General features: G+C 45.7%; 1 protein-coding gene across 6 annotated transcripts in view; it reads left to right on the forward strand.

Annotated features, from left to right (window-relative positions):
• Positions 1-25,706, forward strand: part of LOC107219345 (homeobox protein araucan) — a 70,814-nt gene that overhangs the window by 10,593 nt on the left and 34,515 nt on the right. For 2 of the 6 annotated variants that reach the window (XM_046732642.1, XM_015657543.2), the window contains exon 1: positions 19,592-20,572. The exons of 3 other annotated variants lie outside the window; for them this stretch is intronic. In XM_046732642.1, coding sequence (XP_046588598.1) covers positions 20,525-20,572 — 48 coding nt within the window. In that variant the 5' untranslated portion in view covers positions 19,592-20,524. Of the gene's footprint in view, positions 1-19,591; positions 20,573-25,706 lie in introns of those variants that run through there. One more of the 6 variants, XM_046732644.1, reaches the window with a different exon arrangement.

Raw genomic sequence — 25,706 nt, forward strand, 5'->3', positions numbered from 1 at the left:
AAGATGAATATACTCAGGTATTGTTTGTTGCCTAGGAAGTGAAAGAATGATTTAAAACGTGGGATTCTTTATATGAGAGTTTTTTTCCCTACCATTTTCGAGAGTTTGGACCCCTTTTTCTTCTTCTTCACAGAAAAAGAGAGACTTGTTAGAATTAATTTGCCTGACGTGTTTTCATTACATTTCGACTGCACGTGCAGGACACAGGACACGATTCAGGCACCCCAGAAGCTCTCCTCACGCCTCCTTCGAGTACTTTGATAGCGTCACTGGGCCGCTGTGTAAGTTCGCACGGTCATTTCCGCAGGGGTTTAAGGGAGTGACATTTATAAGGCCGCACTTGTCAAGCGCCTTCCACCATCCCCCTGCAGGCCGCCATGCACTTGTCGCACGTGGGAGACTCCTTCCTTCCGAAATGTACGCGGTACATGGGGGTACACATTGGTCTGCGAAGTGGTAGTGCGGTGTAAGGCACACGTGACACGTGTCCGGATCCCGCATGGCCCGCAGGACACGTGCGCCATTAGGTGTAGGTATACTCGTACACGTAGGTTTATAATACGACAAAGTCTTGGGGACGCGCGTCGATCGTTGATCACTTCTCTGCAACAACAACAACAACAGCGGCAATGTCAGAGCCCTGCATCCCTGATGCACGCGCCTTTCGTATGGTTACATTAAAAGTCCGCGGGACACGTGGACTTGGACAACATCCCCGTATCCAGTGTAGTCATAAGTCAAACGTGTGCACGTTGCTCGATGGAGCTGTGTCTTCGTATCGAGGTTTCGAACCCCTGATCACTGAGCCTCCGGTTATGCTTCGGGACTTCGTTCCCCCCGTCCATCATCCGTGATTCTCTCCCTCGCTTGGGATTGAAGGATTTTCTTGCTCGGAGGAATATCCAGTAGCGAGAATCCCGAAGGATCCATTAAGGCGAATGGGTACATGGTCGTGTCTACTTCGATGCAGTCATTATCGCCTTCTCGTGGTCTTTTCTGGTCTTCTGCCCGCTTCGACAGGCCATTTATGATCATGGTGCGTACATTTATTCTGGAAATGATAGATCTGTCGAAGAGATCTTTCAAGAGATACCTTCTCAAGCTTCCGGATGAGAATGGTATCCGTGTACGTGTACGGAAAGTTACAAGCACTATAATAGGCATTGTCCAAGTTTCCGAAAGAGATTGCCAAACATGCATACGCAGAGTTATCCGTCTCCTAAACGTCTTTACGTGTAGAACGAAATGCCTTCTACATCCATAGTTACACATCCTGGTGAGAATCGTGAGTAGGCCGGTGTTACTGCGAGTGTCGAAACTCGCGCCGGATGGCTAGATACGTACTGCAGACACTCGGGGAAAACTTGTAACAAAAGCTTTCCGTGAAAGTTTCCTCGATTTTCGAGCGTCACGCGAGGGACTCGGGGTCGGATACGTCGGAGGACAAGACGAAGGGAGATGTTCTCCGAGGTTGAGGGAACGGGAGGGCGAAACGCAGCCTGGTAACAACCGGGGTCTCGCATAAACTTTGCGTATACAGTTCTCGTCTTCATTGTCGGCACGGAGCTGGGACAACGTTTGCTTCGCGGTGAAAACTTGGGTTGGGGTAAGTTTTGAGAGCATGGGAGCATCGTCGTCGTTCTCGGGAATAAGGAGAGCACCCCCTTCGTACACACCGCAAACTGTTGCTCAAGGCTCGTCACCGCCTCCGTTGCAGGGCTCCGGGCTAATGAACCAGCGGAAGGTGGAGGCGGCTCAAAGATCCCGGGGATGAACCTGGCGCACCTAGTCAAGGGCTGCGGGATAACGCGCTCCCTGATAGACGGGTAGACCCAACGAGCGATACACACGGACGTCGGCACACTTGGGCAACTCGCCCTGCAGGGTTGGAAACGCCGCCCTCCTCGAGTGGAGCGGCGTCCGTTCGCCCGCCCCCGCCTCCGTCCTTCAATTAGAACACTGAGCCAACTTAGTGTTTATGCCGCTGGGCTAAACTCCGAAATGGGGTGCGACGCCCGCCGCACAACCCCCGGGGTCCCTGCGTGTGCACGGCCTCTTCTCGCAAATGGGGTTCCACCGCGAAGAATGGGGCATAGAACAGCGGCCCGAGTCACCCGGATCGCGGGCAAGTGCCTCTGCCGACCATCAACCCCGATCCCCTCGACACACTTTCAACTTTGCCATCGCATTATCGGGCGCCGACGATCCTCTGGGTTCTATCAGGTTTCGCTTCGTTTAAGAATGTACAGACGTGTAGGTCAAAATTTTTTCAGGCAAATGAAAATCATACAAATTGGTCTCGTTTTCATTTTGAACACATGTGTAAAATTTGAAAGCGATTGTTCGAACCGTGTCGGAGTTATACTTTTGATTTTTCGTGTCTTTACATTGATTCTTATGGGAAATCGTATGGATCGAAGTAAAATCACAAAAAATTAAAAGCAGAATAACTCCGGTTTGATTCAGACAATTACTTTCAAATTTTATACTGATATCTAAAATAAAAGTGAAAACAATTCGTATAATTTTAATTAAATTGGCATGATTTCGACCCACACGACTGTACATCCTTAATACTCGAGCATTTTATGTTACCGGTTCCGATTTATTTAGGTTCTCCAGATTGATAGTGAAATCTTTGTCCTTAATTTCTTATTTGTGATTACTGTATTACTGATTTTGAGGTTAATTTGTTCGTTCGGGAATCAATCGAGTGGAAAAGGACCATCGTTAGTAAGATCATTTACTGTGGAAAGATATTTCGAACCTTGACTTATGTTAGCGGTCTTTTTACATTCCAATCAGGAGTAAAGACCTTCAATTCTGCTTACATCACGATCCAATTGCAACAAAGTATACGGATTTGCATAAGTTTACAATCACGGTCTAACATCGAGTAAACACCGCTAAGGCAGTGACACAGTTTCTTTAAAATCCCCGAACAATTACCCGTCGAATCGAACTCCTAACCACAATTCAGGCTCCCAAAGTAAAACGAGTGAGATTCAAAGTCTGGACGGTTGCTAGTCGATGAGGGGGGTGAAAGAATACAGAGCTACCTGTTACCGCGAAAAGCACAATTGGTATAAAAAAAAAAAAAAAGAAAAGAGAGATGGAAGATGCAGGGTATAAGACGTTTGAGGTGAAAGCCGGGGTCGCTGGGGTGAGAAAAAAGGGAAAAACGAAAGCGAGGCGAGAAGGAAAGGAGGAAAAGATTCGGGGTGCGAAAAGCCGATGTCGTCGGGGTTTTCCCCCCTCGGCTCCGCCGGGCACTTTCCCGCTTATTCAGCAATGATTCAATTCGGATGTGCTTTTCACGCTGTGCGGCAGTGGTAGCGGCTCTGCGGCGTGTGGCTACGGTGTGTATATATAGGTATACACGTATAGATATAATACCTACCCTCGATACCGAGCGCTCTGTATAGAGGCTCGAAGGGAGGGCGAGGGACGAACAGATTGCCTGGTATTCAACCACCCTCGCATTGCCCGACCCCGGATCCGCCATCCACTCCTCAGCGAACACGGAACGAAGGGAGAGGAGATGGAGCTGGGAGGCTGCGGAGCCAACTAGCCGACAAGTCGTTCTTTTAATTCCACAGCTCTCTTTATATAGGTATATACCTATACATAGGTATAGATGCGATCTCGTTCTTTCTCACAGTTACTTTTACCTACCCTCTCTTATATTCCACCGCCAACCTCCGTCGGTCGATTATTATCCTCGCTCGGAGAGATTTATCGACACTTCGTGCAAAACTTTCAATTATCTTTCGAGCTCTGATAGAATTTTATACACAACGTCCGCGCTCTTACGCAGAACTGATGATCGCTAACGAGTGACTTGCGACTGCGGAAGCGATACGGGAGCTTTCCAATAATACACGGTCACGTGAATTTCGAAATAGTTGTATCAAAGTGTGGTTTAATCAAATTTATCGAATCAAATTTAGGTTTGAGTTCTCTCGGACCAGCTCTGCCAACAAGTAACTTTGTTTACTCCTGCAGGTTTACTCACGTAATTTTTATCCCGATTGAATAAATAAATAAGTAAATAAATGAACAAATAAAGGTGAAGAATTTTGTCGAAAATTTACAATTTTGGTAAATCCTAATGAACGAACGGTTTTGTATTTGCTGGTATGAATATCGTAGTTTATACGGTAGATTCTGTATTAGCGCCCGAAAAAAATGACGATATAGTTTTTTATTACAAAATTGTTTAATTTTTGTTACCTTCAATTCGTCAAATATAGCCGTAACCTTTTTGTTCTAAAATCACAGTTAGTTATTGGTGTTTTATGTCAATTTTCAAAGCTTCAGTCGATGAATATTTTGCAAAATGGTCTCCACGTTATATCATAAACACTTTTCTTTGAGTGAAAAAATTACTTCCTCAAACATGTTCATTCTATAACTTGTAAAAGGCAAAAATGAAATAATTTATTCGATGCTGTCCGAGTTGAGATACAAGCAAAACACTGTTCATCGTGATCTACATCGTCGGATCACTTGAAGAAATTTTCTAATCTGCAGAACCAAAAAAAGAATGATAAAATAAGTTTCGACCGGTACCGTACAAAGAAGGCAAAAAACGTGTACTTTCATGCCGACGCACACATCAAGGTACCGTGTGCGCAGCGTGCGTGACGCAGACTGAAAAAGGTACAACATCGACTAATAAGAATTGAAAAAGCTGAGATATGACCTGTGATCGTTTGACCCGTGATAGGATGCGCGTGGGTATATATACCGTATCACTACCGGGGGATATTACATCGTTACGCGAAGCGCTACTTAAAATCCGAACGGAAGGGATCGATCGAAATACGTTACGAGCGGTTAAGGAATACAGCTGAGGTTGAAAAAAAGGTAGAAATCAAAGGCCCCGCGCATAATATGCGCGCAGATGCGGCGAGCGCGAGGTGGTGGGGGCGCTCAAAGGGCCCGGCGGGGCCCGGGCCCCGGAAGATTAGACCGCGCGGTCATAAGCGCGGGTACGTTACGCGAGGAGGACCGGGGCCCAACTTTGACGCCAAGGAAACATACCGACGAGGTATAATGGCGCTTTACACGTCCGACTCGTGCATCGCGCCCTTCTCCAGGGCCTGTAGGAAGGTGCAGGAAGGGTAGCCGCGCTTATGATACCGTCGATGAGGACGCCCGCGGCGTTTCAGGATCGTCGGGCAGCTGCGCCTCTCGACGACGGCAGCAGCGGTGGCCGCACGCGAACACGGTGCAGAGGCTCTCTCACCTGCGGCAGATCATGTCTCATGTCCTCGGAAATTATTATTCCACAGCTCGCACCTCCGCGATACAGTGCCCTTCGCTCGATCTCTCGATCGAGTCGTCAGAGGCGCCTCAACTCGTGAGGAGAAATCGTACGGACGCAACGGCGACAACTTTGCACGTCGTATATTCCTGCGCCGTGCGCGGTCGATCGATGCGCATGCGCCGTCGATCATTGCGCAAGCGCGGTCCTTCGCCTCTCGGCGCGCGAATCTACCGAGACTCTCGATCCTCGCATTGGCCACCTATTCGCGCGTTTCGCCAGCTTCTGCTACCGGCGCGTAACGGCGAAACTTTCAGCACTCTTCTCTCCCTCGTCGAATCGTACAATCCGAGTGTGTACGCCCGTGCACGCGTCTCTTTGTGTAGTTACGAACGAACCCGTGCAGGCTCGTCTGTCTTCTTATTATACGGGAGCTGTCCGTCTTAGGAGTTAATTAGTTCATGCCACTTTTCCTGCAGTGATACGTCTGTTCGTCGCAAGTAAACTCTTGCTTATTCTATTAATTAGCGGCGGTACGTGCTACCGTTTTTCTCCATCCCATTCCCCTCCTTTTGTCATCTTTCCCACTCCTCTTTCACCTTATATGTATACTCGCATAATCGCAAACCAGATCGTAATCAGGATCAGCGCAATTTGTCCTGCGTTAATTTGAAAAAGCGGTCGATTGTCGTTGATTTTTTGTCTCCGACGTTTCATTATCCAAATTTTCTCACGATAAATTTCAAACGATAAGTTTAGAATTAGCTACTTTTTTCTGCCTTTTTTTTACCTGAATCCTTTTGCCATGATTATCCGACTGCTTGTAGTTTCTTGCGATTCGACAACAACCGGATGCCGTCACTGCAAGGGCAAATGTTTACCTAAAACAGGATTGTTTACACTTCGTTTTATGTTTGTACACCTTCCCGTAATAAAGCGGCACGAGCAAAATTGATTAGGAGATATGTTGGACGATTACATACGGCTGTTAATAATTCACTTAGCGTTAATAGACGGGCTAATATTTGCCCACCTTTATTTTGTTGGAATATCCTACTACGCAAGTTGTACAAGTGTATCTGCGTATCGAATTAGCGTACACGAACTTCACGGAGCTAGGCTTGTACAGTGGTTCAAAACGGCCGATACAGTATGAGCTGAAATTCCGGAAGAATCATAGTTCCGTCACAACCGTTAGGTCCAATTTGAAATTCCACCGTATTGCGATGAAATTTTAACGAACGAAAGCTCGCTGCACGTAAATAGATACAATTAAGCTCTGCGGGTTACGATTGGCGATGCTGGAATATAACTCGACATTGAAACGCGCGTGCGGTTGCTGTTGTAGGTATATTTGAAGCAAACATAATACTACCTCAGGCTTGTTAGCATAATAAATTATCATAAATATATGTTAACCAGTCGGTTGTATTTGTTAACAGAAGCAACGTGGGCGGGATAACATTTCCCCCGCCATCAGGTATCTTCTGTCTGTATTATACGCGTCTTTATACATCCAATACCCATCCGCACACCCACACGTACACACATGACTCGTCGACGACGATGACGATAATTCTGCACGCTCGCATTACCGAACACACAGCTGCGTATCGTCATCGCCAACGTCCGCAATTATTGGCACGTTTTTCTTCGAGCCTTCGAGCTTGTTCGATTCTGTAATTCAGCCTGCAATTCGTCGTCTCGCTTTTTTGTTACACGCACAATTCGTACCGGTATTTTTAAATTATCAGGTGCACCCGTATACCTGTAATAACCAACTTTGACAAGCGTGGTGATTCCGTGCGTGCGGCACGGAGACGGGACAGGCGCGTTTGCAAGGATCGTTTCAAGTTTACCGGGACACACAGAGAAGCTCCTAATGGCTGTTTCGTGTAACTAAGTTCATTAGCGTATAGGACACACTAGAGCTGCAGGAATTCTGCTCCGGCGTTTATCAACCTCGCTTTCAGCTCCCTCGCCGCAGCTACTTCTCGACGGATAGTCGCTTCCCGAGTCGAAATTTAGAACCTCGTCTACGCCTGCCAGTCCTACGTTTGATAGGACGTTGTGGGACCTGCAGAGAACTAACTCTGAACCGAAAAGAGAACCTATTATAGACCCAAACTTTCCCGATACTTTCGTTCCTTCCACGTTTAGGTTCAAAGTAGGACATCTTCGAAAGCTCTACAGGTCCTTTGCCATGGAATATGCATACAATTCCAGTCACTGAATACTAGGATCAATACTTGATTCAAGTGTTAATGTGACAATCATCTCTAAATTAATAGCGATGAATTATAGACCCAGTTATTGAAAATGAAAACAATACGGAAGATTCATCTGCATAAATTTAAGTCTAATTGCAAGTATGAATCTTATGAAAGAGTACTTATTGTGCTCATATTACTCTATTTTGTCATGATACCTTAATTTAATCCGCTTACTGCTAATGACTTTTACAGCTTAACGCATCTAATTATTTGGAGTAAGTAGAGTAATATAATCACCAAACCAGACATTACTGCAGTACTTTTTGCGGACCTTACGACAGTAAAGGGGCTCTTATACGAAAGGAGAATCACGTAAAGTACCAGAATAGGTTATAATAAGGGTTTAAGGTCCACAAGGGGTCAAACTATTGAAAAGATATCTCTCTCATGGTTCTGAATAGGGCGTGAGGACCCAAAAGTATTAAACGAGGCTCTGCTTAGTACCTGCAGGCTTATGGTAGGGTCTAAATTCCGACTCTGGTCCGCCTTCGAAGACTCTCGTTCATATTGACGAAAATATTCGAAATGCGGATTTTCAACCAATGAGATCATTCTTTTTATTCAAGAATCGCTTCATCAATGCGATAGATAAATTTCGTTGCATTGTATTTGTTACACTAATAAACAGGTTTCAAACGTCAGTTTTTACATTCTTTAATATATATGTTAAATTTCCTTTGTAATTTCCTTGTGAGGAAAAAGGAATCGTGAATATATATGAGAATATTCTCTAGATCGACAAGGTATCGTGAAACTAAAAGATCCTGCAAGACATTTGTAATCACTGACGTCTTGTTCATTTCAACGAATACTCCAACTCTTGAATTGGGAGAAACACTGCAATGTTAAAAAATGATCTAAAAGTGTATGGAACATGAGAAAAAAGAAACTGTTACTAACAGTTGAATTTGACTGATTCTGCATACGATCAGTTTTCCTTCTCTCTCCAATATCCTTCAGTGTCGATTTTAAAAAATCAATCGACATGTACGCGCGCTTTCAGCGCAGCATTTTAAAATGTCGGAGAGGAGGTTAATACACCATCCGCAGCCGACGGATCGTAAAAAGCGAAGTATGGTGTACAGTACAGTACAAGCATACCGCGGTATTATACCCGATGGGATGAAATTGAACAAAAAGACGATGAAAAGAGAGTAAAAACTTTTAAAAAGAAAAACGACAAGATTACGATCGCAATAATAACAATGCGATGAAAAAGTAATAATGATTAAAAACAAGCAAGTGCTTCCCACGCGTGTTATACGCGATGGATGCGTGACGCCAACGGCGGCTCACAGAGGCGAATTTCCTCCGCCATCCATCCATCCGTTCGTCCGCAGACCATGCAAAGCCCACCCCGACTCGATCTGGGATCTTTGCTGCACCTACCCTGCACCTCTCTCCGTACACACGGACCTGTAGGTACGCAGACCCTTGCGCCCAGCAATTTAGCCGGATCTGCATATTTTAGCACGAACACTTCCGCCGATCATTATCATTCCGCGAGTCGCTCGATTCGTTCGAGCAGCCCATGAACCGCGGCACGATCACGAGCATGATGTGCACCTCGTCTATTCGTCGAGCGGTTAGTTTTTAACCCGCGAATCATGCTCGCGATGCGCGACATTTTCGCGCAGTTACTCGCAGGCACGTCTGCACTTTCACGGGTTGTGTATTACAATGTCGTTCCTACAATTTTCATGAAAATGAGGATGTATCATACGATCTGTCGTTTATCTAAACCGTACGTCTTGAGGGAGCGATCGGTTCTTATCGCGAATCTAAACCATCGCCCAAAATTGAAGATAATGATAACCTTCGCTCGAGTCTGTGCGTCGTTCGCACCGTTTGTATGCACAGAGACTGAAAATAATGCGTAAATTTTGCCGCATTAGCAAGCTGGTTCAACCCGTTAACTTTATATTCTCATCGACAAATCGGTCAATTATTTATACATATTCAGCCCCACGTTGAACGGGCAGGCAGGTATAATGAAACGATTGCGAAACACGAAACGGAGGGTAGACCGGTGCCCTCGTATAATCTAGATTTTCAACGTCACGTCACATATTTTATAGATCCATCCCAGAGACCCCGCAGACACGTATGCTCGTACGTGTAGCTTGGTTTGAATTATTCATCCGTGACCCACCGAGTGCGCATTGAAATTTAGCACTGCACGGAATCGCGTCATTATTTTTGGATCTTTCATTAACTTTGCCTTTAAATAATCATTCGCACAACACATCGAACAAGTCCAATGTCAACTGGTGATGAAAGCTTGTGCGCATGCCAGATGACTTTTCTTACCGTACCATTGAACTTGGGATTTGGAAACTTGTTTCGTCCGTTCGTACGAACCTTGACCTCCACGATTCATCCCTTACGAATATCGCTGGTTGAAGATACCGAGAACATGCATCGCGAATCGAGGATGTGTACGATTGCGTGTGTAAATTGAGACGCGGTTTGACCGGGTGGAATTGAACCGGTGTTTGCGAGTAGCTCGCGAGGTACATAATATGCGGGACGACCATTAATTTAATTTGAGCGCAAACACGGCGAGTAAATAAAGTACACGGAGATAAGTTCGGTGAGCATATACCTGAATAGTAAGGTAATAAGGTCCTCGGCTTCAGCGATACCAGCAGCACCACCTAGGCACGGGGTACGGTTTCATTCTGAGAAACAGCATCGTTGCACGAGAGTGTTGCGCAGGGTACCAGGTCTCGGACCTAACATACGTCCGGGCGTCCCGACGGCGTCCCGACGTCCCGGCGTCCGGACAGGCACGTTGCATTATGGATGCGTTTGCAATAATTATTCGTTTCCTATAGGAGCACGTAACAGCCGACATCGAGGCCTGCGGTTCGTGCGAGGCCTCGTGTTTTGCACCTGATTAAAGATAAGGCCTCGTACCCGTATTCACCTTCGTACCTCTGTCATAACCACGTTACACACGCCCATCGACACACCCTTCGTCCCACTCTTCTAACCCGTATCGCGCATTACATACCCCGATACTGATCGTCTATGGTAGGAACCACCTATGCCAACCTCCTAAGTGTCAATACTCACGGGGGTTGCGCCTCTAACGACGATACCGGCCATGGACTAGCTTATATTCCCATCGTTTTATACACCGGGATTATTATACCTTGTGCACCCGTGATTGTGCGCTTAGCGAACGAATGAAATCCGCGCAAAGTACCGAGCGGTGTAAACAACGAAATTTTGTAGAAATTTCGAAACTCAAATGTCGATATTCACAGTCCGCGCACGTTTTCCATACAGTGTTTTGGATGACGCACAAAGTTTCGATTGGGTGGGCCCATGCAGATCACGTTCCCTGCTTCGACACTATTTGCTGATAAATTTCTTCGACGTGGTCCATTATAAGACCCGGTGATGACCACGTGAAAACAATTCGATTCTTCGCTTCTTTTGGGTTGCCAAGTGTTCTTTCACCCATTGGTAACAGTTCTGGGTAAACTTGGATCCGGTGACACTCGAGGCGGTAATTTGATTGGAGAGAAATAACCATAAGCTTGCGGTAAGTAGAAACAGCAAGTGTTCGTCTCTTCCGAACTACGGTTGCAAAACATGGTCTGTGTACTGGGAGAGGGCAAATAGTCACCTTGACCTCGAAGACTGGGAATCTTTTGGAAACAAAAAATAGCGTTTCTTCGTCCTTGTTCCATGAAGTCCTGAATTTCTTACCAGATCTCAAAACTGACAGCGATTTCTTTTGTGGAGAAATTGACTGTCCAACAGTTTTTTCCACCTATTAGTAACGGTTGCAGAAAAACTAAGAACAGGAAAAGCTCATGGCAATAATTGGACAAAAAAGAAATAACCAGAATGAGCTCGCTTCTCCTGGGCGATGATTGCAAAGGGTGGCGACCGTATTGTAAAATGGTACTTACATACCTTGACCCAGAAGACCGAGAATCTTTCAGGTATCCCATATTCCGTTCGTTCGTCCTCGTTCCATAAAGTCACGGTGTTTTCCATTCGAAGACAGAGCGAAGGTTGATCAACCCTAGAGCAAAAGGGTGATGCAAAGTGACGCAATGACCTCCCGCCGCGTTCCTCTCGTCTCCAAAACTGGCACACGCTGCAGGGTTAAGGGGTTCCAGTGGTTATCACGCAAACTACAGCCTCCGGGGGTTCCCGAGGGTTCGGAGGTTCGCTCCAGGGGCGCCACTGGCTTTCCGAACCGCAGGGTTTCGCCGCCTGCTGCCAAGCATTTCCATTTTACCCCTGCGGGACGGACGCGTCGCATTATTTTCGTTGAGTACTTTATACGGGAGACAGAGAAGACCAAGAGCCTCGCTTCCAGACAACGGCTCACCACCGTCCACTCGCACACATCCATCCAGCCGTATCCCGACGCTCGGTTTTATATGCCGTCGACGTCGTTCTACCCGGTTGGACACCTACTGACGCGTTACTTATTTATAAATACCGTTGGCGCCGGTAGATACAGACATCTGCCGTCCGGGGAAAACGCGCGCGTCAACTCGCCGGGTCTCCGCGTGCTCGATTCCGTTTCAAAGGGCCCAAGTTTTCCGTCTGATCCACACCGCGCACACCGCTAATTGGGTGCATAGTTGATAATTACAGATGTTTCTCAATTACACGTCGACTCCTTTCTTTATAATTGTTTTATTTTGTTCTTTACGTGTTTTTTTTTTCTACCTTTTTTTTTTCTTTCTCCTAGTGATAAAGGTTCGTTGATAGGGTTTCAGGTGAAAAGTTACACGCGTCATTCTGGCACTGTTTGAATCGTAAAATTTCCGAGAACGTGATTACAGGCACGATAAGGGGAAGAGAAAAACTATGGATCGGACAAGACCATCACGGAGAACGGCCGGTGATTGGAACACCATTCGATTATCGGAAAACGTTTAGTTGGACATTAATTTTCAATTTAGAACACTATCTCTCTCTCCCTCTCTCTACCGTCTTCTATCGCTACAATTACGGCTAAAGGTTTAGTTGTAGTTCTAAATTAAATTAGGCTGAGACTGTCACTTTTTCCCATTCCCATCTCTGGCATATGTATTTGTTCTCTTTACTCGATTACTTTGTAATATCGTACAACATGTCTATGGATGAAAAATATGAATTTGTCCATCTATATATTTCTCTCTCTCTCTCTCTCTCTCTCTCTCTATGTATACATATACATATCGTGTGTATATTACATTGATTCTTGGTACTGTATATCGGCTATATTTATCAGCAGGCTGAACTTCACATGCGGTCATCGACCGCGGACCATTAATGGTGTTACGAAGCGGTGAAACGTCTCTGTACTCTCGCACCGTACGCCATTGTTATTTGAATTATTTTCCTGCGGAAAATGGCTAATGCAACGTATCGCAAAGAGAGCGTTCTTCGGCCGCCACGATATCGTTATTCACCGAGTTTAGCCGTGCGAGGCAAAGCAAGACCTGCGGTTTGTTCAGTAATTTCGTGATACTTTCCTTCAATTGCTCTTCGCAAAGGATAATCCGTTCGATTATGGGATGATTTCTTGCGGAGGATGACCACAGGAATCCAGTTTCACAAAAACCCGAGTGAATTTCTCTCCGTACCCGCGATCAATTAGCAATTACAACGACCACCTGTCCCGGTATGAAATCTTACGATCAGGCGCGCCACGCTTCACCGCGGCATCAAAATTGGGACTCAAAAAACGCGCGTATACCATCCGTATTACGGACATTTCGGGGTCCCCGGAGGCGCCGAGAAGAAAAGAGGAGAGCGAGCTGCCCCGTCTGTGGCGTTTATTTCAGGCGGGCTAATTAGTGCTGCCTCGCGAGGTTTACGGTTGACATTCGTTCGACCCGGGTCGGCCGGCTCGTTGGTTCGGTTTCGTTCCCTCGGAATGGGAATGGGGTTTTACTGCGGCTACATGACGCATACTGGACCCGGTGATCCCGTCCGATCCGATCCGGCGTCCTTTGCTAAGGCTCCGTCAGCGAAGGAGCGTCTCGGAGGAGAACCGGAGGGAACTTCTGTCCAATAAAACTCCCAGCTGAGGCGCCGGCCGAGTTTCCGGCCCGCCGTCGGCTCGCTCAGGATCACCTAAAGGTGTTCGCCTTCCTTTTCTTTCCTGCCGCCGCTCTACCACGTTCAACAATATTCTTTTGTCTTATACTCGAGAGCTGCAGGGTGCGGTATTCACACCCTTTTATTGCTCAAATTAGCCCCTCCTCAATCGCTCGCCTGAGATTCGTCCTCGATGTCCGGAAAAATTTTCTCAACGCGAGGTCGTAAAATGATTCCAAGGCAGCAGCCTGCCCGAGCCAGAGACTTGGGATTGGTAGTGGCGAGACAATTTTGGTCGATAAGAAATTTGCAACGGTTCGGTGACAATTGCAGTGTACATTCCTGTTATCGTTAATCCGGTTAAAACTGACCCAACAGTAAAGGTGTCAAACCACGAGGAGTAGGATTTCTAAATTTTTGGATAAACAGAACGAGCGTTACTTTGTCGGATGATGGGCCCGGGCCCCGCCCTCGTAAACAGTGAACCTTGCGTCCAGACACGAGGAGGACGGTATAACCTGCGCTGGTTTCTGGTCGAGGGAAAGAAAACCTGAAAAGAAGGGAAAAAAATGACAGTCGACACAGGGCGGAAGACGAGATAAGACTGGCCAGGGAAGGATGGATACCTTTACTTAGTGCGTGCATACCTGCCTCGAAACAGACGGAGAGAGAGAGAGAGTTAAAAAGAGAGAGAGAGAAGGAGAAGGAAATAAGAGAAAAACAGTGAGAGAGACTTTCGAGAGACGGACTGTCCGGGGATCTTATTAAGTGTCCTTATCGTAACGAGATGCTCGGGCCCCATGGTGGAATAATCGTTTAACTTTTACTCGGCATGCAAACGACTGCATCGCTGGACACATACCTTTACAGTTACGGAGATTATGCGTTGAGAAGTTGTTTCGAAGTTGAATTCGGACCTGTTTTCAAACCTTATATGTGTAGTTGCACAAGCTGCAATTGCTGCAGTAACGATTAACAGTGAAACGCGCATAGTACTGGACTCTTAACATGGCCTAACATTGAGATTTGATAATAACAAGCTGTAGTAAACACCAAAAGTTTCCCGAAACCTTTCGTCGATTTATCGAATGGATCGGACAACCGGGAACGGTAGTTTTATACGTGGGGAATGTTACCGATTTGTAGAAATTTTTTTCGTTCTGGAATAGAGGAAAAAATTTTCAGCATCTGAGTTTCAATGGACTTCGTTCGTCATGAAGAGTTTAGAGGCCGGTGTAAAAATTCCTTCGAATATTACGTCACTTCTTACGTGGAAACGGAACACAAAAGTGTGCGTGTGCGGTTACGTATACATACCTGACTTACCTGCACAGTGCAAAGTATCGAAGGCAATGGCCTTCGCTGGTCATAGAAAATATATTTTTTTCATGCCAAGAGAGAGGTCTTAGGCACCATGGGTATACTTGCAGGTATTGCTGCGGCACTGGTTTATTTTGAGGGGAAAAAAGTGAAGCAACACCAAAGCCCACCGGCTACCATATTGTTTGAGGAACACGGACATGTGACGAACATGGAGGACGTAGGTACCTAAATTACCGTAAAACCAGATTTCACAGCCATCTTGTGCATCCGTAGGTGGGGCTAGATGATTTTATAACGTTGGGCAAGATGCCTGCCCGCTTGATAAAATATCACAGATAAACTCTCAGCGTCGGAAGACTTGACACTGACTGTAGGTATTATACTGCAGCGCAGCTGGTACTTCTCTCTCTCTCTCTCTCTCTCTGTATAACCGCAACTATAACTTTTGCAAGCACTGCTCACGCGCAATTCCAAAAGCTTCTACCAGTCCGACATCGATACTTAAAAGGCACTTCGTTCCGGGGTAAAAACACGCGGCTTATCAGCGGACCGAGATCTATACCGCTTTCAATAAATCAAAGTCAGAAATCAGAGAGCAAACTAGTGCCAGTTTCGAGTGTGGGTGAGATGGTAATCGGGATGGGTAATTTTGGAGAAAGCTAAATAGGAAATACTTTGCTTTACGACAACGGTGTCTACTTCCTGAGCGATAAGCGAGCCCGGATCGGAGTCAACACCGATCCACGGTGCAGGTATCAAGCGGACGAATAAGCATCGGTAACTTTGCGACCGTGAAGAAAAACAGTTTTGCAAAAAACATAATTATCCGGAGGGCGGTACAATGGCCGTTTAAGACGAGGGAAGGATTGACAGGTCAACGGTGGGCTTCGCCGGACTGCCCAGCGTTTATTAGGACTGGATGAACTGGATGGGTCGTAAATCATACCCCGGGTGCTCGACGATCCTTGTGGTAGCCAAGGCTTCCGAGTTCAGGTATCCGTACCGTGGCCGTGCTCGTGGTCTGCGGGAATCGGACATCCACAGTCGACATGCAGACCCTATTTGCTGTCCGCGCTTGTACCCTCCGCAAGGGTCCTTATCTGGTCCTGGGAGTCCGGGCGCACTTACGGATCTGTCGGGTAATCCCATTAGAGGCATTAGGTTCAGTTGCCAGTTGCATCGGAAACTTGGTACTGTGTAGAGGTCCCTGGCTGACACGGTTTCTCGGCATGGCCTCCGGCCGCAGCTTCGTATACGGCATTCCATTCAGGTTTTACCGTCGCAAATTTAGGTACCGCGGTAATTCTATCTGGGACAGTTCAATCGGTCGGAGGGAAGCGCAACGTCGCGTGGTCGCCACACCGCAAAGTTCGACCTTCTTCCGATGGTCAACGAGATCATCACGGCCGGTCCGTGGCATGAATGAAATTGCTCAAACGTGAGATGGAAACGTCGTAAATTGGTCATGGACGCTTTTACGTACGGTTCGAATGTGGATGAAGCGAAAAAAGAAATTTTTAGTTCCGGTTACCGCTCAGTCCTTAACTATTTTCATTTTTTACCACAATCGAAAAATATAGTTCTAGGTGGAAAATGAAAATTAGTTTTCTAGCTGTTACCGGAAATTCTAGTATCCGTTACTATTCTTTCTCATTACGATCACTGTTGCTATATTTTCTTGTAACTGTGGCGAAATCTTAATGCTTGTGCACGAATAAATTGACGTTAAAGGCTTGTTTAACAAAAAAAGTAGAGTCGACCGAACAAACTGATTTTTCGTTGCAATTACCAAAAAAGGATCGACGATAGCGCAAAATGGTTAGGCGTACCTCGTTTTTCGTAATTCCAACAATATTCAAAGAGTTTTTTTAACGATACCTGTTTTACTGAATTTTTCTAGTTACTGTGTCAAATGAAATTTTTCTCAGTGTGATGTTCACTGGACAAGTGGCTTCGATTAGCGTGTTTATTGCGAAGCGTTGAATTTTGTCTGTCGAACTCGATCAATTCATCCAATTTATGCACTTCGATGATCGTCGGTGCATTGTTATATCGATCCACGCTAATTGCTGCTTGTGGCGTGGGTATAATTTGTCAATGATCAGAGATTGATGGTCGGTTCAGGGTGGCCTGAAGAGTTTTCGTTCGATGATTACGGTTCGTAAACGCAAATGCAAGCTGTGGGTATTCTTAAGTGTGTACAGTGACAAATATAAGCTGCGACGGCGCGTATACTCGCAACGATGGTAAATCAAAAGGAAGGCAGGAGTCGTATCCTCTCTTTAAGCATGTCCGCTTGCCCGCGGGCGGACACGTTAAGTATATTACTATCCGGGATGGAAAATATAGGAAAATAAACTGAACAGAAAAAGTACCTAATTCCCCTAGGTTTATGACCCACTTCGTTTACTTTATACGAGTTCGTAAAGTTGAGTTTATTTCAAGATTTACACCGAGACGGGACGAGGACGGCCTCTTGATCTGACGGAAGGTTGAGCGTAGGAAAGAGCGGAAAAAGAAGAAGATACCGAAAAAGTGGGAGGCTGGTGAAAAATGGAAAAAATAATTGATAGGGTTTTAATGTCGAGAGACATGTGTACGCACACGTACACGTACCACACGTATGTGTATTCCAATCTCAACCGCGGTGCCACTTAATTCTGCCATAACTATTTTTGCACGAGCGTTTAAATACGCAAGCAGGTATACCCGACGCCAGCTTGCACAGCGTACAAACAGGTGTACCCGATTAGCCGACTAAGAAATTCAAGATAAGTGCTCGCAATTACGTGGTACATCGTTAATTAGAGGTTATACGTAGGTACACACAATACGAACGCTCGTTTAATGCCCAGACTACCTGCAGCTATGATTATAGAATGAATTTCCATGAGATATGATTCGCGGATAGACAGATACGTGCCGTAAGCTACATGAAAACCTGCGAGGTATAGGTACCAGAGACCTGTAACAAGACGGGGACTCGCAGCGAAATGCGTGCGGAAAGGAAGGGGTTGCCCATTGGGAACCTGTGCATGCAGTCGTTAATAAGGTGAAACTAGTGCGGTAACAAAGTGCCAGCCATCATCCTAGGCGCGTCGTTAACGCTCGTGCCGTCATGGGCCGAAGGTACGAGGCTTGTAACACGGGAACTTTTGTTATCGTGGGTAGCCGGAATCGAATGGCGGTGGTTGGTTGCGAGGTGAAACGGGGGTGCCCGGCAACCCGAAAGTGCGCTGAAGCATTGGGCGCTACAACCGCGATGTGGAGGGAAAGAGGAGGCGAAGGGGGTGTGTATAATACACAAGGGGAGAATTATACCCCAATTTATGAATTGAGATTGATCACCGCCGCATGAGAGTGAGCCAGGCGACTTAATAACCATGGCAATAACATAATATCTGGATTTGTGGTTGGGCAAAGGTGCGGGGGGTACGCGGCATCGCTCGTTGTTACCTACCTGCGCTGGAAACTCACGTTCCAATTATACTGATTACCTCCCCCTCCCCGCCCCTTTACGCGAAAAAAAAACGTTAATTATTATAAAACTCCTTCAAAGACGGCAAAGACGCCGTTTCTATGACCCGCGAACGATACAAGTCTCAATCAAGTCCCCAGATTGTTCTAGAAGTCAAAAATACATCGTCGCCTTACTCGAGTTTCAAACTCGAAGCAACTCGGCTGTTCATATCGCGTGCGTGACGTTGAGCGACGGTCTCCGTCGCGCTGATCGAGGAGTCTGGAATTGGGTCGTCGGTGGTGTTTTTTTATTTTTTTTTTTTCACTACTGACCTGCGATCGGCGAATCGCGACGGTATCGCGGAAGGTTTTTCTAAATTTGGACACCTTCGAAACCGGTCGGTTGGAAGCTTTCTTTCTTCTTCATATTTTCAACTCAAAATTGGAAGAAAAATGTTCCTCGGAGTCCATGCTCGGATCGGGATGCTGGTCTGTTGAAGGTTCGTGAGTAGATATATGCGATGTGTATACGAAAACCGATGTCGTGCCGAAAGAAATGGGTATTTTTGAGTGAATCGGTCGGGCCGCGGGATCGGTCTGGGTAGGTAGGGGGAGGGAGAGAGCATCAGCATCCGTGCGGCGGTGCGAGAAAAAATAGTGAGTTAGGATGAATGGTACATATAGGAAAGAAAGGAAAACGGCAGAGATTCAAGTCCTTTGCCGTCGAGTTGACAAGAGTCGACTCGCGTAAACATTCTCGTTTCTCCTTGTTTGCCGTTGATGTTTACTGTCGAGTGAAGTGGATGGAGTGAAGGGGCCGTCGCACACCGCGCGGGGTGTGCGGGTCGTCGTTTTACGGAGAGCCACGGTCGCCGATCTCCGCTTCGACGAAGCCGTGCGCCTTGGCCGCCTTGGCCGAGGAAGAGGGAGAGAAAAGAAGGTGCCGGTTTCCGTGGGCGTGGCCTCCGTGCGCCACGCCCACAGAGTAAGGCTCTCATCCAATCACGCGGCGCGGCTCCGCCCCCACTGCGCACCACGTGACCGCGCGCTCGACCGCCGATTGGCCGACGCGGAACGGCCACGCCCGTTTCGCCCGGGAAGGGGCCGGTGCTTTCGAGTTTCGTCGCCAGAGGGGGGATCAGGTCGTGGTGGTGGAGTGGCAGCGGATGAAGTGGTGTGGGTGGAAGCGAGTCAGTCGCAGGCTGGAGGGCTTTGAGAGCAGGGGACGGAACGAACGAACGAACTCTATCTGTCTATAACTAATCGCTTGTTACACGTCTGTCCGATTGTCCGTACTGTCCGTCCCACGAGCCAGTGAATATCCTAGTTAGTTCCTCCACGTTTTTACACCTTCCTTTGTTTTCGCGAGTTTGTTTTTTTTTTTTTTTATTTTGTAAATTTCTTTTTTATTTTTCCTCCCTCGTTTTTGTCATCATCGTTGTACCGCGGCGCTCCCCGTTCATCCGACGCAACGACAACCGCCGCGTATGGAACTCGGCGATCGTTTTGACGGTTCGACTTTTTTTTTTTTTTTTTTTCTCTCTTTCCCCACCACTCGTTGCCTCGTCTACACCAACCCCTTGTGTTCCCTGAAACGTGCGTTCATCGTTGTGCGGGTCTAGTTGTTCCACCGCTCGGACTAAAGTGATAAAACGTACCTACAACACGATCGATGGTTCGAAGACGGACTGTAATTTCGTAGGTGAAGGGGGGCCTCGCCTCGGCCTACCAGCATGTGGCCGCCCAACGGAAAACATCATCTCAGCGACGAACAGCCACGGTTATAGTCTGGGAAACGGCTATTCGATTCACCTGCAGCCTGCAGTGCTCGCCTACTGCCAGTTGGAATTAAGGAGGACGGATTCCTCCTTTTTATTGTTACGTCGTATTGTTATCCGTCGTTGTTATTATTTTATTATTTGTTCGTCCGATCGGTACGTCGTTTCGACGAGAAGACGGTACTCTCCGGCATTGTGACAGTGTGATTAGTGCGTGCAGGTGGAAAGATCATATTTTTTATATCGTTGTATATAAAAAATAAATAAATAATAATAATAATTGTGTAGTTCAAAATCATCGAGTTATAAATAATTCGGACTAATTGTAACCTTACCTGCTGCCGGTTGTACGTGCAACGATTATGTCCGCCTACGCGCAATTCGGATACTCATATCCGTCGGCCTCGCAGGTAAACACAAATTGCACATATACATTTACCTCTCTCTCTCTTTCTCTTTTTCTCTCTCTCTCTCTCTACTTTGCTGCTACACACTCAGAAAACTTGAAACGTACCGGCCAGCACGCCAATCGTGATTCAAATTGTCGAAATAAAATTGTGCACGTAATTGGATTGATGGTAAAATTTTTTTTATCTGAAAAATACATACCTTATACCCGACGAAGGGTTCTTGAAATATTCGATACACCTGATAACTTCACCCGCGAATCGTCATTCGAATCGTTTTTCTGACGGTTCGCGTTTTATTTCCACTCACCTGTCCCTTTGAACCGTCGGCCGTCGCTGGTGGAACTACGGTGTAAATTTCGTTTCGAGCTTTAATGGCGAAAACGTAAAGTAGGCCAATCATTTTGAGATTCATCTCCGTCTCCAAGCGTCGGCCGTTCTCTGAGATCGCCGAACCTCGGCTCCAATGATAAATTTGGCGATAACGTTTCGCCACGTCTGACGATGAGTGTCCGTCGACCATCGCGTGATACTCGGACTCAGTGTGACGTTACTGTATTCGTAGAAATGAGGGGCAAGGAAAAATTTATCTGGCGTGATTTGCGAGGCGAAAAAATTAATCCGAAACCGTCGCTATGGATATCTGATCATATTTTATACCCATAACTACACGGTTGGATAGGTGCAGTTTATCTGTATATCCACCTATATACGTGATATACGTTTCAAGCACGCACCTCTGTTCACCTGGACGTCGGTTTTGTTGATAATCTGATCACGCCGCGTCGCGACGATCGATACTACTCGCCGTTTTTCCGTGCATTACGGATTTCGCGGGAATCTTGATTCCGTTTCGTACGTGAGCAATAAATCAAGAATCGATTGTTTTCAATAATGTTAGAAAACCGAGCGAGCAGGGCAAAAAAAAAATTTGGTGGCTTTTTGCGAGTTCAAATATTCCGTTTAACGATTCGAAATTGAGCCTAGCCATGTAATTAAAATTACTCTATCCACCTGCCTAGATCGATTAATTTTCAAATGACGCAGGTGCGTACACGATAACGATAGTCACAAGGTTCACTTCCTATCGTCGTTGACGGCAAGTCGAGTGTCCGAAATAAAACGCAAGTGTTTTCTGGAATTATCTATTAAACTTGCAATACGTGCCACGTGTAATTTTTCTGCAAACGTTCCGTCCGTACGCGTTTGCATTACATTACAGAACCTAACTTTGCGGGAAAATTTTCACCATCTTACGCGTGTGTTCAGGTAGTGTGGATACGTGTACACAATATGTATATACATATGTATATATATATAGTATATAGTATATACATGTATACGGTATGTTTGAGCGCCATCGCGCTTACGAAAAGTTGATATTGCACCCCAAACTTTGCTCTTATTGTTCGCGGACGTACAGCGGGCGGTGGAAAAGTTCTCTAAACTGAAAGTGCACGACCCGGTGTGCCAGCGCCACGGTCAGGGTGTAAAAGTGGCATTTGCCGAGCACGCTGGCTGGAGGCGAAAGGATGAGAGGGGGGTGAGCGGCGGGCGCAGGCGCTTTGTGCTTTGAAAAAAGTTCCTACCCAACAATTCGCCCCCGTGCAACGATCCCGGCTGTTTGTTTTATTTTTATTAATACTCGTAGTTCCCACCTTTCGTAACCAAAAGCCACCCTGACTTACATACAACCTCTCTTTCTTGACTGACAAAACCCTTCGTTATATCCGTCACTTCAAAGCGCGGTGAGAAATCTGAGAAACGATTTGTCATATTCGTGACTAGGAACGTAGCTACTGGAATGAAATCTTGATGTGTGTTTAGAATCTGCATCATATTAAACCCGAACAAGCCAAATGATATTGTAATTGAATACCCGTTCTGAAATAATGTTACTTCTGCTCCGAGGAATTGATATTAAATTCACGTTTTGCAAAAATTTATCGTTTCTCTTTTTTATTTTGCTCGTTTTCGCCTGAGAGCCGGGAGCAAATACCCAACGTAATGTTGAATCAATCTCCGTAACTTGTGCTGCAAAATACGCCTACGGTTCATATTATCAGAAAATTAAATTGACTCTCTTAATCATTCTCAATACGTATATTTCGGAACTATTTTTAACGTTATACTTGAAATCAGTTTAATACTTCGAGTTAATTATACTGTTCGTACATCGACGAGGTCCACGTCTAACTTCCGATGGCTCGACGATAACCTTTTATTATGGTCATCGTACATATTTATTTCAAGTGTGATTATGCACGTGGATGATACAGCGTGCAATAAACGTTGCCAATTTACGATTGAACTTGCTTTAATTGGGTATAATACGAAGTGAATATACATATTTGAATAGTAAATGCGAATTAATTGAATCGTTTCAACCGGTTTCCCGGCAATAGAATTTTAAATAAAACGAGGCAGTCACTCCGCTTCGTTTCAAGCATCCGCAAATCGTCCGCACATTCGTATCCGAAATTTGTCGACACCTTCAAGGGTGCAGATGATGCTCAAATATACGAATACGTATTCTTTCAATTTCCTTGCACGATGGAAACAGAAATGGCATTTTATATACTGGATGGATCTAACCGAATTACCGCTGATTATATCTGCAACGCAGCCAGGTTAATTTCGCAATCATTCCAACTCGAAGCGGATTTGCTCTCGTTTAATTCGCCCTGCCCACATCGAGCGATTCGTATCACACGCCTGAAAAATGATTCGTTAATTATTCGCGTCAAATCGCCCACGATCTTGCGGTCACTGCCTGCTGCGAATCGCCCACTTTTCCTCTAACGAAGAACTTTCAGACACGCGAGAAAATTTCTTGCCAAAAAATCAATCCCTCCTCGTTTCGCATTAGAGACGAAGTCGAAACGTCCGGCACAGTCGGTCCTCAATCAGTCGATAGTATTCCACAGGATCTTGCATCCGGTTTCACCTATTTTTAATTTGTCATTTAGGCATTTTCAACCACATATTATATCATCTTGCCAACTAATGGCAATAGTATTATTATCTTTGTCGTGTTTTTGACTCGAGCTGTTACAGCCAGCCGCCGTATTGGTTAACGCATTTTTCTCGATAGTTTGCTGTTCTAATTTTCAGACAAAATATTATTGATACTGAAATACTAGGCATAATCAAAAAATTTCTACTACGGAATTGATCGGAAAAATTGGCTCTGTTAAAAAGAACTGCGCATTGATAAAATTCGGAGGTTGCAGTCCTTCCGTCCAACTGAGGTTTTACTCTTCGCACGCATACTAGCAGTCGGTTAATCTGATTCAGCGAGTAATTGTTGAGTAAACATTGGCGGTGTGGGATTAGCTCGAGTTACACTGATATTTGCAGTTTGAACGAAACCGAGAGGAGTTTCGAGAGATGAAAGGACGGCTTTATAAATCGAGTAGCATACAATCCGGAGGTTTTCGATCTCGTTACTCCGAGAGCTTACAATGCGAGATGTATAATAATAGCGGGTTAATTACCCGCCTGGGCGAAACAAAACCCGTGCACTTTACGCCGAGTGTTTAACCTTTTCAATCACATATTTTTTAACTCAATATTTTGCACTGAGAAAAATTTCATTCTTTATAGTAACTAGAAAAATTCAGTAAAACAGGCATCGTTAAAAAAACTGAATATCGTTGGGATTACGAAGAACGAGGTACGGGAAACCATTTTGCGCTATCGTCGATCCTTTTTTGGTTATTGCAACGCAAAATCAGTTTCTGAGGTTTACTCTACTTTTTTAGTTGAATAAGGCTTCAACGTCAATTTATCGTCGCACAAGCATTAAATTTTCGCAACGATTACAAGAAAATATAACAACAGTGATCGTAATGAGAAAGAATAGCAACGGATACTGGACTTTCCGGTAACAGCCCGAAAACTAATTCTCATTTTCTACCCAGAACTATATTTTTCGATTGTGGTAAAAATTGGAAATAGTTAAAGACTGAACGGTAACCGGAACTAAAAATTTCTCTCAGTGTGGCCTGTATTTTGTTACTCGATGGTATTTCGGATAGCTGATCGCGAATCCGAAGCCATAACATAATTCTAATAATTTCTAAATCCAAGATAGCGGATACAACATGGCGGATGTAAAATCGAAAAAACTATGAAAAATCCGAAACTTGTTGCTCGAGAGTTTCCGGGGTCATACAAAGTAACGAAGATCACTCTAAGTTGCGAGTAAACTGCGATAAGGCTTGAATGTTAAAATCTTTAAAATGGCACGCCGAGTATCCCATTGTGGTTGAAAGGATTAATTAGTGTACCAATCTGCTCACCACGCGAAGTTGGTCCAAACGTCTTACTATAATCGGTCGCAGTCTGTTAGTGGGGTGAATTTGTGCGCAATGATCAAGGGCCATCCTGCAGGTTGTATAATCAACATCGCCAAGACGCGTGCATATCAACGCGTTGCCGAATGAATGGGGTTATCCGGCCCCGGGGTGCAGAAGCGCCGAAAATTGATATTCACCGTGGCTATTGGCCCTCCAGCACTCTCGGCCTCCGCGAATGCATAAAGCCTCACCCACACTCAGCGTACCCTCTTTCAATACGCCGACACACCACGAATTCGCATCGCATTCACGGACGAAAGCGAGCCTCTTTGCGCATGTGTGCGGCTGGACCCATCCCGAAACTCTCTGCAGAGGTCCAGAGTCGTCTCTCACTCTCTCTCTCTCTCTCTCTCTCTCTCTCTCTCGGCATGAATATAAGCGAGGGTGCGGCACTGTGTGAGAATCCAATGTGCACGCCACACACGGGCGTAAAAGTCGAGGCATTTATTCGTGTTTTTTTTAAATTTTTCTTTTTTTTTTGTTTTATTTCACCAAGCCGAAAGGATCGAGTCCTTTTCCGCATCCTCTGGCAACATCGGTATATATGTATAGAAAATAATAACACTCGAGCTTGGCACTCAAACCCTTGCACTAACCATTCGTCTAGCTTGTTTTCACACGATTAGTTATATCGCGGTAAATTTCACGATATCGCAGTGTCGGGTTTATTTAATACAGGATATGAGACCCTCGACGAGTGGATAACATCGAAATTTAATCAATCTTAACGCCAGAATGATACACCGGAGTTGTACTTTTGTACCCGGTGATTTCAC

This window comes from Neodiprion lecontei, chromosome 2 (genome assembly GCF_021901455.1).
Source record: "Neodiprion lecontei isolate iyNeoLeco1 chromosome 2, iyNeoLeco1.1, whole genome shotgun sequence".
NCBI classification, from domain to species: domain Eukaryota; kingdom Metazoa; phylum Arthropoda; class Insecta; order Hymenoptera; family Diprionidae; genus Neodiprion; species Neodiprion lecontei.